Raw genomic sequence first — 13,422 nt, 5'->3', positions numbered from 1 at the left:
TTGAGGCAAGTGGCAATGTTGTCCCCATTTTACGGAGAAGAAAACTGAGACTTGGGTGCATAATTTGTCCAAAAGGCATCCCAGGTATTAGGGCCGGGATCAGAACGGAGGCCTGCGGACCCCGGTGGCCGAGCTTAGTTGCCGTGTTAGATTGCTTTATGGAAATGGTGCAGACTCTTGGAACTCCAGACACGCCCAGAGTCAAGCGTGAGCATCTAGGTTACAGATGATGTTTTAAGGGGTGGTTCTGTTATTTCAGATCATCTGTGATCCTTTCCCCCTGTCCCTGTGCACAGATAACTGAATTTGAATGAACTTAAATGTTTTCTTTTAAGATGGGTCCTGGAATTCCGAACCTCAAAAAGTGATCAAATTAGGCGTCCTGCCAGTTAGAAGTCTGCTGCTGATGGAGGACACGTTGTGGGCGGCTTCCGGAGGCCAAGTGTTTGTCATCAGCGTGGAGACTCACACAATAGAGGTGAGTCGTTTCAGTGACTGCACGGTGCAGAGAGGTGCGTTTCAGAACTAGCCCCACTGCCAATGATGCTGGAGGTCAGACAGAGCCTCTCACACACAGAAGACCCTGGCCGCCCCTTGCCCGTGGCCCTGTGTTGAAAGAAAATCCCTCTTGGATTTGGCTCAAAAAGATAGGATTAACTGGAAAATGAAATTAACTGTTTTTTAGCCACTAATCCATGGAGCAATTGTTCATTGTTTACCTGCTAATTAATGCAAACACATCACTTTAAAAAATGTGTTCAGTAGGAACATAATACAAGCTTCGAGGACATGTGGAAAATCAGCGTTGATGGATTTCCAGTGCGATAAATGGATAATTCAATAAAGGATAGTGAGATGGCTGACTAGCCATTTGGAAAAAACAACTGTATCTGAGGCCCCAACTCTCCACCCTCCTAAACGTTCCCTATGGGGGTGATGTTAGAGCACAAACAAAACCATAAACTTACGATAAAGGCAGCTCCGTTTTTTCATTATTTACAGCGGGGGAGACTTTCCAAGCACGTCCCATATCTAGAAGTCACCATAATAAAGAAAATGATAAATTTGGTAAAGTTTTAGAACGTTTTTTCACATCTAATACGTGTGTGTGTGTGTGTGTCAAAATTTTTGCAAATGAAAAATTGGGGACATTTGCTGCATCTACAACCAAGAGTTAATGTTCTTAAGATAAAGAGAATTCTTACTAAAGTTTAAGAAAAATAAACCAAGCTAATAGAAAATGTTCAAAGGACCTGAACAGGCAGCTCACAGAAAAAGAAATAAATAGGCAATATGCTCACAAATACAGGTGCAGATGTGTGTGTATTCGTATATACATTTATAGTGTACTCACAAATATGTATGTGTGTATGTACACGTGTAAGTGCACACATGTGCATGTGTATATATATGAGTATATATATGTGACACACATACACACCTTTGTCTCACTAATACCTGAAAGTCGCTTATTCAAACAAGGGACCGTTTTTCAGACTGACACGTTCAGTACTGTCTGGCGTCGGCAAGTGTGGGCATGGGGCTCCAGGATTCGACCTGGAAGCATGCCTCAGGGCAGCTTTTCTAGAATGCAATCCCGCGTACCGATCGGCATTCAGAGAGCTCGGCACCTTTTCCCGGCAAAGCCGACGCCAGACGTTCACCCTGCAGATAGGCTTGCTCGAGCACACACGAGGACACGCAGTGCAGTGTTGTTCCATCTCACAGATCTGTAGCAACATGCAAACATGCATCCGTGGGGGGACGTGGTTACATAATAGCGACTCTGCAACAGGGAAAGAGAAGGAGTGTGGCAGCGATGGGAGGCGGGTCGCCAAAGGAGAAAGGCACAGTGTGAATGTCCGCGTACTCAGGGCACCTGCAGCTCCCAGGAAGCACCGTGCATGTTAACTCTTGTTGATAATTGTGTAACATGCACGTGTATGTGTACTTGCGGTGGTACAAAAATTTCTTAAAAGCTGTCACTTCCAAGCCGGGGAGGAGGGATGGGAAGGAGAGAGAATTTGCTTTTCCTTGCACCTTTCCACTTTTTCAGCCGTGTCAGGCATCCCTTTTATCCTTAGACAGTTGCTCCTACCTAAGTGTTTCCAGTCTGTTCATCCCATCTCTTACCTCTGCTCTTCCCTAAGGAAACTCCACAGCACACGTATTTTTTCAGCCACCTCGTGAGTAAAAGTTCTTTGGACCCTCCCAGGAAAGGTGCTAGAAAGAGAAGTGTGTTCAGGCGGGTACCAGCACGTCCGTGAGGGCTCCGGGCACGTCCCACGACTGCTCTGAATGTCTGCAGATTCAGGGAGAAACGTGAGTCGTTGTGGCCTTGTGAAAATACCCATCTAGATGCTCCTTCAGGGAGATTGTCTGTTCAGTGAGGTGGGACTTGAAACCATTTTGCTAATGTTTCGTGAGACACATTTTAAGACTCTCACAAAACCTGCTTCAGGATTTATTTTTTGGCATGTTCTGTAATCTCAGAAAGGGGAACACCAGCCGCCAATACCGAGAGGTACTTTATGTCACAGCATGGGCTGACCGTGGTCAGGGTAACAGGGAGTCCCAGATGTGGGTGGGCGCAGTCTGAGACCGGAAGACACCCTGCCTGAGGGTGGCCTCAGAAAGCAGGACCTCCCGAGGAACCACGAGGTCCCACACCTGGGGCACAGGTGCAGCCAGGAACTGGGTCCCGGACGGGCTCCAGGTCTATGCTCTTTCTGTTGGACCGTAAATAGGTTTTCTTTTCTTTTTTTTTTAAGTATGCTTTTTGGTGAGGAAGATTGGCCCTGAGCTGCCACAATATGGCTTGATAAGCGGTGTGTAGGTCCACGCTCAGGATCCAAACAGTGATCCCCAGGCTGCTGAAGTAGAACTTGCGAACTTAACCACTACCCCGCCAGGTCGGCCCTACAAATAGCTATTCTCTCTGTGTTTTGTTTTTGACATCACCTCCCCAGGCTCCTGCCCCCTGAAGCTGACAGCAAGTCAGCTGGACAGCGGGTCTGGCCACCTGGACAGTTGGTGGGAGGAGAGGAAACTGGACTCTGATGTCAAGAAGAAGAGGCAGGATAGAAACACTTTAAGTTATTTTTGCCCAGGATTTGTATAGTACCTTTCTGTTTGTGCTTCTGTCCATCTGACACTTTTTATTTCACGCACCTTAGGGTGAGAAACCTTTGGGCCAGCCTGGAGCAAACTGTCACCAAGGCCGCTGTGCACACTTTCTTAGGTGCTGCAAGGAGCTTCCTGGGTTTTCTCTGTCCTTGCACACTGTCAGTGTCATCTCAATTATGTATTAAGAGTCGGAGATCAAGTCCTAACTCAGCCGTATATGCGAGCTGATCTCTGGTAACCCACTGGGCCCCAGTTATCTGATTTGTCAGTTGGCGATAAACCTTCTTTCTCAGGCTGTTTTTTGGGCAAAATGAGATGTAAAAGTACCCAGCAAAGAGCACTTCTATTATTATTAGAATAAATTTAATATACAAGAGCCAGAGATAATGTTTTATTATATTTGGGTTTCTTTTCATAGAGAAGAATAATATAATAACCTTTTTAAAAAACTTTTCTCTAAAAAGTGTATTAATTTTGCCATAAATTTATACCAGAAAGCTCCAATGACAGTTTCTGTAGCTGCCACCGAGTCACTTCTAGGCTAACATAACATTAAATTATGACCTTATCATAATCAAAATATTATTTCCACGTATTCTGAAGAACTCATATGCTGTAAATCTTGAAGTCTCAGAGAGAAGTAATATTTGTGGATCCAAATAAAAGTCCTCTTTCTGTGCATTTTTAGTACCGAAATGAGTAAATGCGTTTATAGAGAGAGAAACAGAAATCTCCCTTCTGAAAGAATGCATTCGTCTTGTAGTTCCCATTGCGCAGGGACCACAGCTGAGGTGTTGGCACAGCCCTGGAGATCTGAATTCACAGTGTGTCTGCCCCTAGTGGGGGGGAGGGGGCGTCTGCTGAAAGGGAAGTTCCAGATTGTTCCCCGTGTCGTAGGTGCAAGGTGCTTTGGGAAGAGAACGCTCAGAGGTGTAAATGTCTGCAGTGACTTCACTCTGGTGCAGGAGTTGTAGTGTCGGGGGTGGGGGGTGGGCGGGGCTGCAGGCCCAGCTCTGGCTCATAATTGCACAGCGCTGGGCAGTCACCCAGAGATGCTGAACCCAGTTATCATGCCCAGAGGGCAGAGGTCAAACTCCCTGCCTTCCCAGCAGGTCAGGAAGGGCCGGTGGCGGGGGAAAGGCTGCAGATGCTAAGTTGCCACGTGATGGAAGTTCCACTGGAGCTTTTGCGTGGGGAAGGGCGTCTGTGTTCTTTGCCAGCTACGTGTGGCTTTCTCCCTTGGGTTTATTTAGTGCCTTTCTTTAAAAACATCTTAGAGTGTTAGAAATGCTTTTGCCTTTCTAAAAGTAATGTGACATTTAGGAACAGGCTGATTCTGGATTCCTGGCAGGTGTTGACTTCACAGGTCTGCTTCCTAGAGGCACGGATCTCACGGGGAGTTTCAGCTTAATTACCAGAGCCACTTGGAATGAAAGTCTGTCACTCCTTGCTCTGGGCTTGCTGCAATACCAGGGCTCCTGACTGGAGACAGGAGAAAGGAAAGAAAGAGAACAAAAAGAGTTTTTTTCTAACCCCCTCACACTGAAGGGAAAAACAGAAAGAGTGAAATGGATATTAAAGGTGACATAAGAGCAGAGTGGTTTTCTGAGTCGATGCATTTTTTTTCTGGTAAGAATTAAATTCCTGTCATTCTTCAGAAAGACGATCGCAGGGCGCAGAGACGCAGGCCCAAGTGGCACACAGACGGGGTTCTTAAAGACACACACCTGTCTACGCCCTTTTTTCTGGAGACCTCAGTCACCCGATTTTAGGGCAGCGGGAGACTGGGAGACCTGGTTGCCCAAAGTTCCAATATTCAAACAGGAAACCAAGGGTCCTGAGAAAGTAGGAGATGCGCCCAGCATCACAGAGAGAAATTGTTATTCTTGTCATTCATCATCCAGCAGGAACGTGTCATCCATTTTCTAAGTACCAGACTCTGTACAAAAAAAGAGAAAAAAACTCACAGACTAGTTGGGGTGTCAGAAGAGGGGAGGAGGACACCAGCCTCCCAGGGCCACTGGGGGTTTATGTGGGGTCAGGACAGGCTGCGTGACCTGCAGGGCCCCACGTTCAACAATTATTACGAATTTCCCAAAATTTGCAACAGAGCATCCAGCCACGTGGGGCCCTCTTAGTGCCGGCCCTGGGCACATGCACATGTCACACACCATGAAGCCGGCCTGTCCAGGGCCCTCTGAGTGCCGGCCCCAGGCATGTGATCATGTCACACGCCCATGAAGCCGGCCTGTCCAGGGCCCTCTGAGTGCCGGCCCCAGGCATGTGATCATGTCACACGCCCATGAAGCCGGCCTGTCCAGGGCCCTCTGAGTGCCGGCCCCAGGCATGTGATCATGTCACACGCCCATGAAGCCGGCCTGTCCAGGGCCCTCTGAGTGCCGGCCCCAGGCATGTGATCATGTCACACGCCCATGAAGCCGGCCTGTCCAGGGCCCTCTGAGTGCCGGCCCCAGGCATGTGATCATGTCACACGCCCATGAAGCCGGCCTGTCCAGGAGTAGTAGGAATTCGCTACAAGGAGAACATAGAACGTCTCAGAAGGAGTGATGTGTGTCAAGATACGAGAAAGCAGGTTCTTTGAGGAACTGCCCATGCTCCTCTGGACCCGAAATAGCCAGCGAGTCTGAGCGCCGGGCAGGAAGTGAGGTTGGCACAGGTGTGGTTGGAGGGAACCTCTTACCTAAGACAGAGGAGCTGGGGTCATCTCCTCAGTTCCTTGAGTTTTAGACTCTGTTCCTTTAAGTGCTCAGAGGCGGTCCCTCAGGGCCACCTCCCAGCTCAGAGGGCGTGTGGGCGGTGCTGGAGAGGTCCCGTGACCACCGCCGTGACCACCGCCGGCAACCGCGCTTGGCTCTCTTTCCAGGAGCACATTTGTGTGTAATTTTCTTCTGAGCGCCACCACGCTGTGTGCAATGGTGAGCCGTTGAAGGATTTTAAATAGGGAACAGATGTTAGGAAATTTGTACTCTCAGAAGATTATTTTGCCGGGAGTTTAAAGGGGGTCGAGATTGGAGACCAGAAGATGAATCGAGAAGGTTGTCCTGGCTCTCCATCAGGAAAAGGAAGGCCTCCCAAGTGGAAAAGAGAGAGAAGGTTGGAAGGATTCACGAAGGAGACTTGCAGAATAAGGCGGTTCTGTAAAGAAAAACAACCCGTTGTTTCCATATGCAGAAGACACGTGAGCAGGTAGTTATGGAGGAATGCATCGACTTCGGCGACAGGAATGTTCACGTGCATTTTGGAAGCACCAGTGAGGGGATCTGTGGCCTGACTGATGCAGTAGGTTAGGAAGCTGAATGAACGAGAGCAGGTGAATAAATTAACTCCTTGAAGCAGCGAGAGGGTAGGAGGACCAGCAGCAGCATCTCCTGGGAACATTCCGGAAATGTTCATTCCAGGCCCCACCTCAGTCTCGCTGACTTAGAAACGGGGATTGCAGACCCGCAAACTGTTTTTTGAGCATCCTTTCAGAGGAAGTTTTAGTGGTAACTGTGGAGTAGTCAACGGCCTGAAGGAGCGAAAGTAGCTTTGCCCTTTATTCTCAGGTAACAGAATTTCCCCAATGTGCAGACCTCTCTTCTTATTTTTTAACCTCTGTGGAAGTCTCCTTCCTCTGCCCCAGACAGCTTTCCGGTGAGCAGTCAGCACTTTGTCTGAACTGATGAAGGACCAGCTCTGCTGGCGTCTGTGCTTAAACTGGGAGTGTTAGCTTTTCCCTCTTCGAGGACGTGAAGGCTGCAGGTCCATCCTGCAGAAGTGTGGCTGGCGGGTGGCCGGCCCCATTCCTTCCAGGCGTCCCCTCTTCTGCTGAATCTTTAATGGTTTGGGGTAAACGAGGCAGTGGGACCCTAGACTTGGCGGTGGGATTCCTCTGAGGGAAATCCGTACTGGTTTCCAAAAGATCAAAGTGGGAACTGTTTTCCCCAAGAAGCCCCACAGAAGGGAGGAGCCATATGTGTCGCCGTGACGACAGTGGTGTGGGGCAATCCAAACCACGTCTCCGGACCCTGGGTCCCGCTCCCCGGCACGGGGTCTCTGGTGCAGTGGGCGGTGCGATGAGCACGGCCTGTGCCCGCGCTCCCTGGTGCCCGCCTGCGCTCGGGCATTCCTCTCGTGGAAGTCTGTCAGCTCCCGGGCGTGCGGTGCTGCTTCAAGTCTGACTCACAGACTCCCCGGGGGAAGGCATGGCTCTTTCACGATCTAACTAGAGGTCACAGTGACGTGCGTTTTTTGTACTGGGGCGAACTCTGCCTTGACGAGCCCCCTGGAGTTTGAGACCTGCTGCCCCCAAGTTACTCTAGAGGCACAAGGTGGTGCCTCACGGGGTCAAACCCAGGATCGCTAATTGAGAAGTTCTCGAGAGTGCACAGTGGGATTACTGAGGGCCTGGAAAACAATGCTGCCCTTGAGACCCAGCCACATGAAATAAGAGAGACTCTGGGATGGGGCCTGAGTGCTGGCGTTTTTTAACATCCCACGTGATTTCCGTGTGTAGCCGGAGGGGAAAGCCGTTTGGTTAATCCTAAGACCGGTGCTCCTACCTTCGCTGCCTTCCCGCGGAGCCTCAGCCTGCTGGCCTGTGCACCTGTTAGGTGTGGGACTGTTGACCGCCTTGACGGGCTCGCCGGGGGAGAGCAGGCTGCCCATGCAGGGTGGCCTGAGCAGTCCTCACCTGGCGTGCTCGTTGGCCGAGTATGTGGGAGGTGCAGGAGGAGGCACTTGCCAGGCGGTTGATGGGGAAGCTGTGCCAAAGGTGGTTGTGGGAGCCGTGGGTGTGGACAAGCTTGTGCTGGGGGATGAGGCCTGACACAGTGGCATCTCGGGGTAAGGAGAGAGGTGAGCCCTTCTGAGCGGGAGCAGCTGAGGAGGCCAGAGGCCAGGAGAGCGCAGCGTCACAGGCACCGCCGGAGGAGCATTCTGGAGCCCAGTGTCCAAGCCCAGTCAGGAGGGTTCAGGAATATCCAGAGGCTGACCACGAGAAAGAGAAGACACCAGGTTCTGACATCAGGAGGGAGCCACAGGGTGCTCCTACCAGTCTTACGGAAATGAGAAGGATTATAAAAGAGTGCTGTAAACTGGTGGGTGCCAGCAAACTAGATAACTGAGATGAAATGGACGTATTCATAGGAAAGGCATGAACCACCAAGACTGAATCGTGAAGAAATAGCTAATCTGATGAACTTTTAGCTCAACCAAGGAAAAAAGAGAAGACTCAAGTGACTATGACCAGAATTGAAAGAGGAGACGTTGTAACTGGTACCCTAGAAATATGATCTTTAGAGATGACTGTGAACAATGGTACACCAAAAAATTGGACAACCTGGAAGAAGTGGATAAATTCCTAGAAACACACAACTTTAGCAAGACTGAATCAGGACGAAATAGAAAATATAAACACACCAATAACGGATAAGGAGTTTGAATCAGTCATCAAAAATCTCCCAACAAAGAGAACAGGACCAGATGGCTTTGCTGGGGAGTCCTACCAAAGATTTAAAGAGAATAAACAGCAGTTATTCTCAAACTCTTCCAGAAAATTAAAGAGGGAACACCTCCCTAACTCCTTCTGTAATGTCAGCATTAACTTCATAGCAAAGCCAAAGATACTATAAGAATAAGCAGGTACAGACCAATACCCATGTGCATACTGATAACAAAAATCTTCAACAAAATACCTGCAAATCAAATTCAATGGCATATTAAAATTCAGAACAATTAGGCAAGAAAAAAAGGAGGGAAGAGGGGAATCCAGATTGAAAGAAAGAAGTAAAATTCTCTCTTTTGCATATGACATGGTCTTGTATGAAGAAAATCCTAAGGAATCCAAAACAAAATTATTAGAACTAAAACAAGGTCACAGCAGGGTCACAGGAGACAAGATCAATATACAGAAATCAATTTAATTTCTGTACACTAGCAGCGAACAATCTGAAAGTGAGGTGAACGCCATCGTTTACAGTGACGTCAAAAAGAATAAAATCTTAGAAATAAATTCAACAAAAGAACTGCAATATTTGTACACTGAAAACTACAAAACGTTGGAAGAAGTTAAGGAACATCTAAATAAGTAGAAACGCATCCCACGTGTGTGGATTGGAAGACATGATGTTTTTAATGTGGAAGTTGTCCCCAAATTGATCTGTAGAGTCAGCACTACCTCTATCAAAGTCTCAACTGTCTTTTTTTTTTTTTTTTAACAAAACCTGACAAGCAGGTACTGAAATTCGTATGGAAATGCAAGGGACTCACCACCACCAAGACAGTCTTGAAAAAGAACCAAGTCCACACTTTTCCATTTCAAATTTCACTGCACAGCTGCAGAAACCAAGCCAGGGAGGTGCTGGGCAAGGGTAGACACACGGACCAGTGTGGGACAGAACTGAGTCCAGACAGAAGCCGTGTGGCTGCGGTCACCTGATCTTCAACGAGGGGCCATAACAGTTGAGTGAAGAAGAATCGTCTTTTCAACAAACGGTCCTGGGACAACTGGATGTCCACACAGAAAGGAATGAAGTCAGGCTGGCCCGGTGGTGTAGTGGTTAAGTTCGTGCGCTCTGCTTCGGCAGCCTGGGGTTCACAGGTTCAAATTCTGGGTGTGGACCTAGCACCACTCATCAAGCCATGCTGTGGCAGGCGTCCCACATAAAATAGAGGAAGATGGGCACGGATGTTAGCTCAGGGCCAGTCTTCCACAGCAAAGGGGAAGATTGGCAGTGGTTCTGCCTGGATAAACATTTCTGCAAAGAAGATGCAGAATTGGCTGATACACACATGAAAAATTTTCAACATCGTCAGTCACCAGGGAAGTGCAAATCAGAATGACAGTGAGATAGCACTTCACACCCACTAGGATAACTGTAATTAAAAAAATAGACTTTAACAAGTCCTGGAGAGGATGTGGAGAAATCGGAAGCCTGGTATATTGCTGGTGGGAATGTAAAATGTGACCGACACGTTGGAAACAGTTTGTTGGTTCCTCAAAAAGTAAAACATGGACCTACCATACGACCCAGCATTTCCAGTCATAGGCGTCTACTCAAGAGAACCGAATATATGTGTTCCCACAAAAATTTGTACATGAATGTTCATAGCAGCGTTATTCATAATACTCAAAGGTGGAAATAACCCGTGTCCATCAATTGATGCACAGATAAACAAGACATGGTCCCTCCATACTTGGAACATTATTCTGTCGTGAAAAGGAATGAAGTATCGCCCCATGCTACAACATGGATGAACCTCGAAAACTTCATGTTTAGTGAAAGAAGCCAGACACAAATGGCCACATGTTGTATGATCCCTTTTATATGAAATGTCCGGAATGGGAAAATCCATAGACAGAAGGTACATTAGTGTTTGCTAGGAGATGGGAGGAGGGGAGAATCAGGGGTGACTGTTAATTGGTGTTGGAATGTTCTGGAATAAGACAGTGGTGATGCTTGCACAACTTTGTGAATATACTAAAGACCACTGAGTTACATACTTTAAAATGCTGAATTTGATGGCGTGTGGATTATATCTCGATTTTTTGAGAAAGGAAATGTCTGTTGGATGTGGAAGTTTGGGAGATCTCTGGGGCCTTAGCGGGTGAGGCTGTGGGGTCCATGTAGCCTGAAGTTGATGAGACCGTGGGAAAGGGAGGGGAGGACAGCACCCACGGGCAGCCGTTAGCAGACCCCTGACCGTGACGGGAAGGAGAGAGCGAGGACACGGCGAAAAGGAATTCATTCAAAGGCTTTGCTTTCTTTCCTTTTCCCTTCATTCTTTTTCTTTGTCATTTGAGGTGAGTGAGACTAGCACCTGTTTTGGGGCCGAATGAAAGAAGCCAGCAGAGAAAGGGGCCCAAGCAGGAGGGCCTGGTCGTGTTGGGGAGGGAGTTACCCAGACACGGGAGGAGGAGACGGCCGCCCCGGGTGTGAGAAGGCACAGGTGGAAGGGAGCGCCAAGGCGCGGATGTGTGTGGGCATCTCTGTGAAGCAGGAGCAGGGTCACAGTGGGGCAGAGGCCAGCGGGAGCCTGAGGAAAAGGGTGGACAGGGGAATCAAAAATAGACAGGAGCCAGAATGATCTGGAACCCCACCCTAGACTGCCCAGCTCCTGGGCACATACCCCTCCTACACTGCCCGGCCTGGGGGTCGAGAGTGTGGACCCCTGTTAAACCTTCACTCCTAAACGTGCTTCTGCTCCTGGTGCATTGGGACTCCAGTTCTGGGGGCAGCTGAGCCTCAGAACTGAGCCCAGGACTCGCATTCACCGCCGCGGACAGTGGCTCATTGTCATGACAGAGGCTTGAGTTAAACCTGTGATGGTTGGTGCAGCTTTGGAGGCGGGAATCTCATGCATGTGGTAAGAGGCGTTCCTGTGGCAAGTGTCGCACAGGCATGTCAGAATGGGACGGTCCTTGGAGAAACGGCGGCTCCCAGTTCCTGGCCAGAGGGAGGTGTCCCCCCAGTGCAGCCAGAGCCGGCCCCAGAGAGCAGGATCCCGATCTTTCCTCCGGAGTCTGCGCTCAGCCCAAGGCACCCATGCCCTCCATCGAGGAGTGCAGGCCCTCGGGAGGGAACCGTGGGCTCCGGGGCACAGAGACAGGTGCGGAGTCGGCTCCACGTGTAAGGTGTCGCGCCTCAGCCGCACAGGCAGGCCATGTGTGAGCCGCCTCTGGAATCTCCGTGCTGGCCTGGGGTGCTCGGCTTCAGGCCGCCTCCCATGCCGCTGCTCCCCCCGGCACCCCAGCCCGTGAGCAGGCCCAGGAGGCCACGTGTCCCAGTGCAGTCTTCAGCTGAAGCAAGGTGTGGTGGAATCGTCTGTCCGACTAGAATCAAAATGCATGTGTTTGCCATCAGTTTGGCTCATTAGGTGCAAGGTGTGTGGGTGTAACGTGAAGGATTTAACTCCGCCGACCCTTTCCATGAGGGGTGGGCATACAAGGATGGGTCGCCACCCTCCTCAGAGTGTGGTGGGTCACAAATAGCCTCTCCCCTGTTTGCAGACATTCCGGAACAGCCCCGAGGACAGAGATGTAAGCCCGTTGGTTTTCCTGTGGGTCGTTACGTTATTTCCATTTGGAGAGTTGGCAGAACTGTGGGCTGCTCTGCACTTGGAGGACTTCTTGAGAACGCCGATTCCTCGTCTCTCCATGCTTACCCCACCCCACCTCTCCTCCAGTCCCTTGTAGGCGGTGAACCAGCTGCCCCATGTCGGCGTCCAGGCTGGGGCCAAGTTGCAGAAGTTCCCTCTCGTGGTCCCTGAAGCGCGGGGTTGCCAGGATGGAGATGTGGGGCCTGGAAGCTCAGGAAGGACCCGCTCTAATGGAGGAGCGACCATGGCCATCAGGGACCTGGCCAGGAGTGGGTGCATCCCAGGCTCTCGGGGAACCCAAGAGCGCCGAGAGCAGCGGGGGAGGCTGCCTCTGCGGGACTTGCCACAGGCAGGCTGGGGCGTCACTCCTGCTCAGGCGTCTGGGGAGGGGACTGGGGGGCCCACACCGGGGCCCAGGGAGCCTCAGTTGGCAATCGCGGCTCTGCATTCCCGGGCGTTCCCTCTGCCCACTCCTGTTTTCCTCCCATTTTCCAACCTGCTAGGGGCCCGTTCTCACGTTGGGACACCGCCCTTTAGTTCCAGCCCTCCTTGGTGGGGTCAGGCCCTCCAGCAGGCCTCCAAGGGCTGCTGTTTGCAGCTTTCTCAGCCCCCGAGCCCCGAGGACGCCGTGGCAACTGGAAAGTACCGTGAAGTTTCAGAAAGCACTCTGATCTGCTCGGGGAAAATAAAAACATTGAGCGATTTGATTGCTAGGGTGTTTCCCACATATACAAGGTGTCTGGTTTGGGAGTGACGGTCTCCTTGCTGGGGGTCCTCGAGGGTGCGCGGTGAGTAACTCCAGGGCTGCAGGTGGAGATGTCGTGGCTGGGACAGGTGCACAACCAGGACGTCACACGCAGTTCACAGGGCCAGTTTCTGCGGACTCTGACTCGGCGCTGTAGCTGCGCATGCATGCCCCGCTGCCCTCCCCCCTTCTCCTTGCTTCCCCCAGAACCAGCTCGAGGCCCACCAGGAGGAAGGCATGGTGGTCTCTCACATGGCCGTTGCCGGCGTGGGGATTTGGATCGCCTTTACGTCCGGGTCCACACTCCGCCTCTTCCACACGGAAACCCTCAAACATCTCCAGGACATCAACATCGCCACCCCGGTCCACCACATGCTGCCAGGTACGGGATCTGGACGGGAGGGCCCCAAAGGCAGAGGCGGTGGGGGGCGGGGTGCAGGCTCAGCCCGTGT

The 13,422-nt window shown here is 50.6% G+C and overlaps 1 protein-coding gene across 44 annotated transcripts in view; it reads left to right on the top strand.

The window, feature by feature from the left end:
* Positions 1–13,422, top strand: part of ARHGEF10 (Rho guanine nucleotide exchange factor 10) — a 169,990-nt gene that overhangs the window by 143,384 nt on the left and 13,184 nt on the right. For 39 of the 44 annotated variants that reach the window (XM_070252797.1, XM_070252811.1, XM_070252827.1 and 36 more), the window contains 2 exons: positions 336–478; positions 13,178–13,352. In XM_070252797.1, coding sequence (XP_070108898.1) covers positions 336–478; positions 13,178–13,352 — 318 coding nt within the window. Of the gene's footprint in view, positions 1–335; positions 479–2,150; positions 2,398–12,136; positions 13,353–13,422 lie in introns of those variants that run through there. The other 5 variants (XR_011433143.1, XR_011433142.1, XM_070252834.1 and 2 more) reach the window with 3 other exon arrangements.

This window comes from Equus caballus, chromosome 27 (assembly GCF_041296265.1).
Source record: "Equus caballus isolate H_3958 breed thoroughbred chromosome 27, TB-T2T, whole genome shotgun sequence".
Lineage (NCBI taxonomy): Eukaryota > Metazoa > Chordata > Mammalia > Perissodactyla > Equidae > Equus > Equus caballus.
The sequence above is the reverse complement of the archived record's forward strand: the minus strand, read 5'-3'. Positions and strand labels throughout refer to the sequence as shown.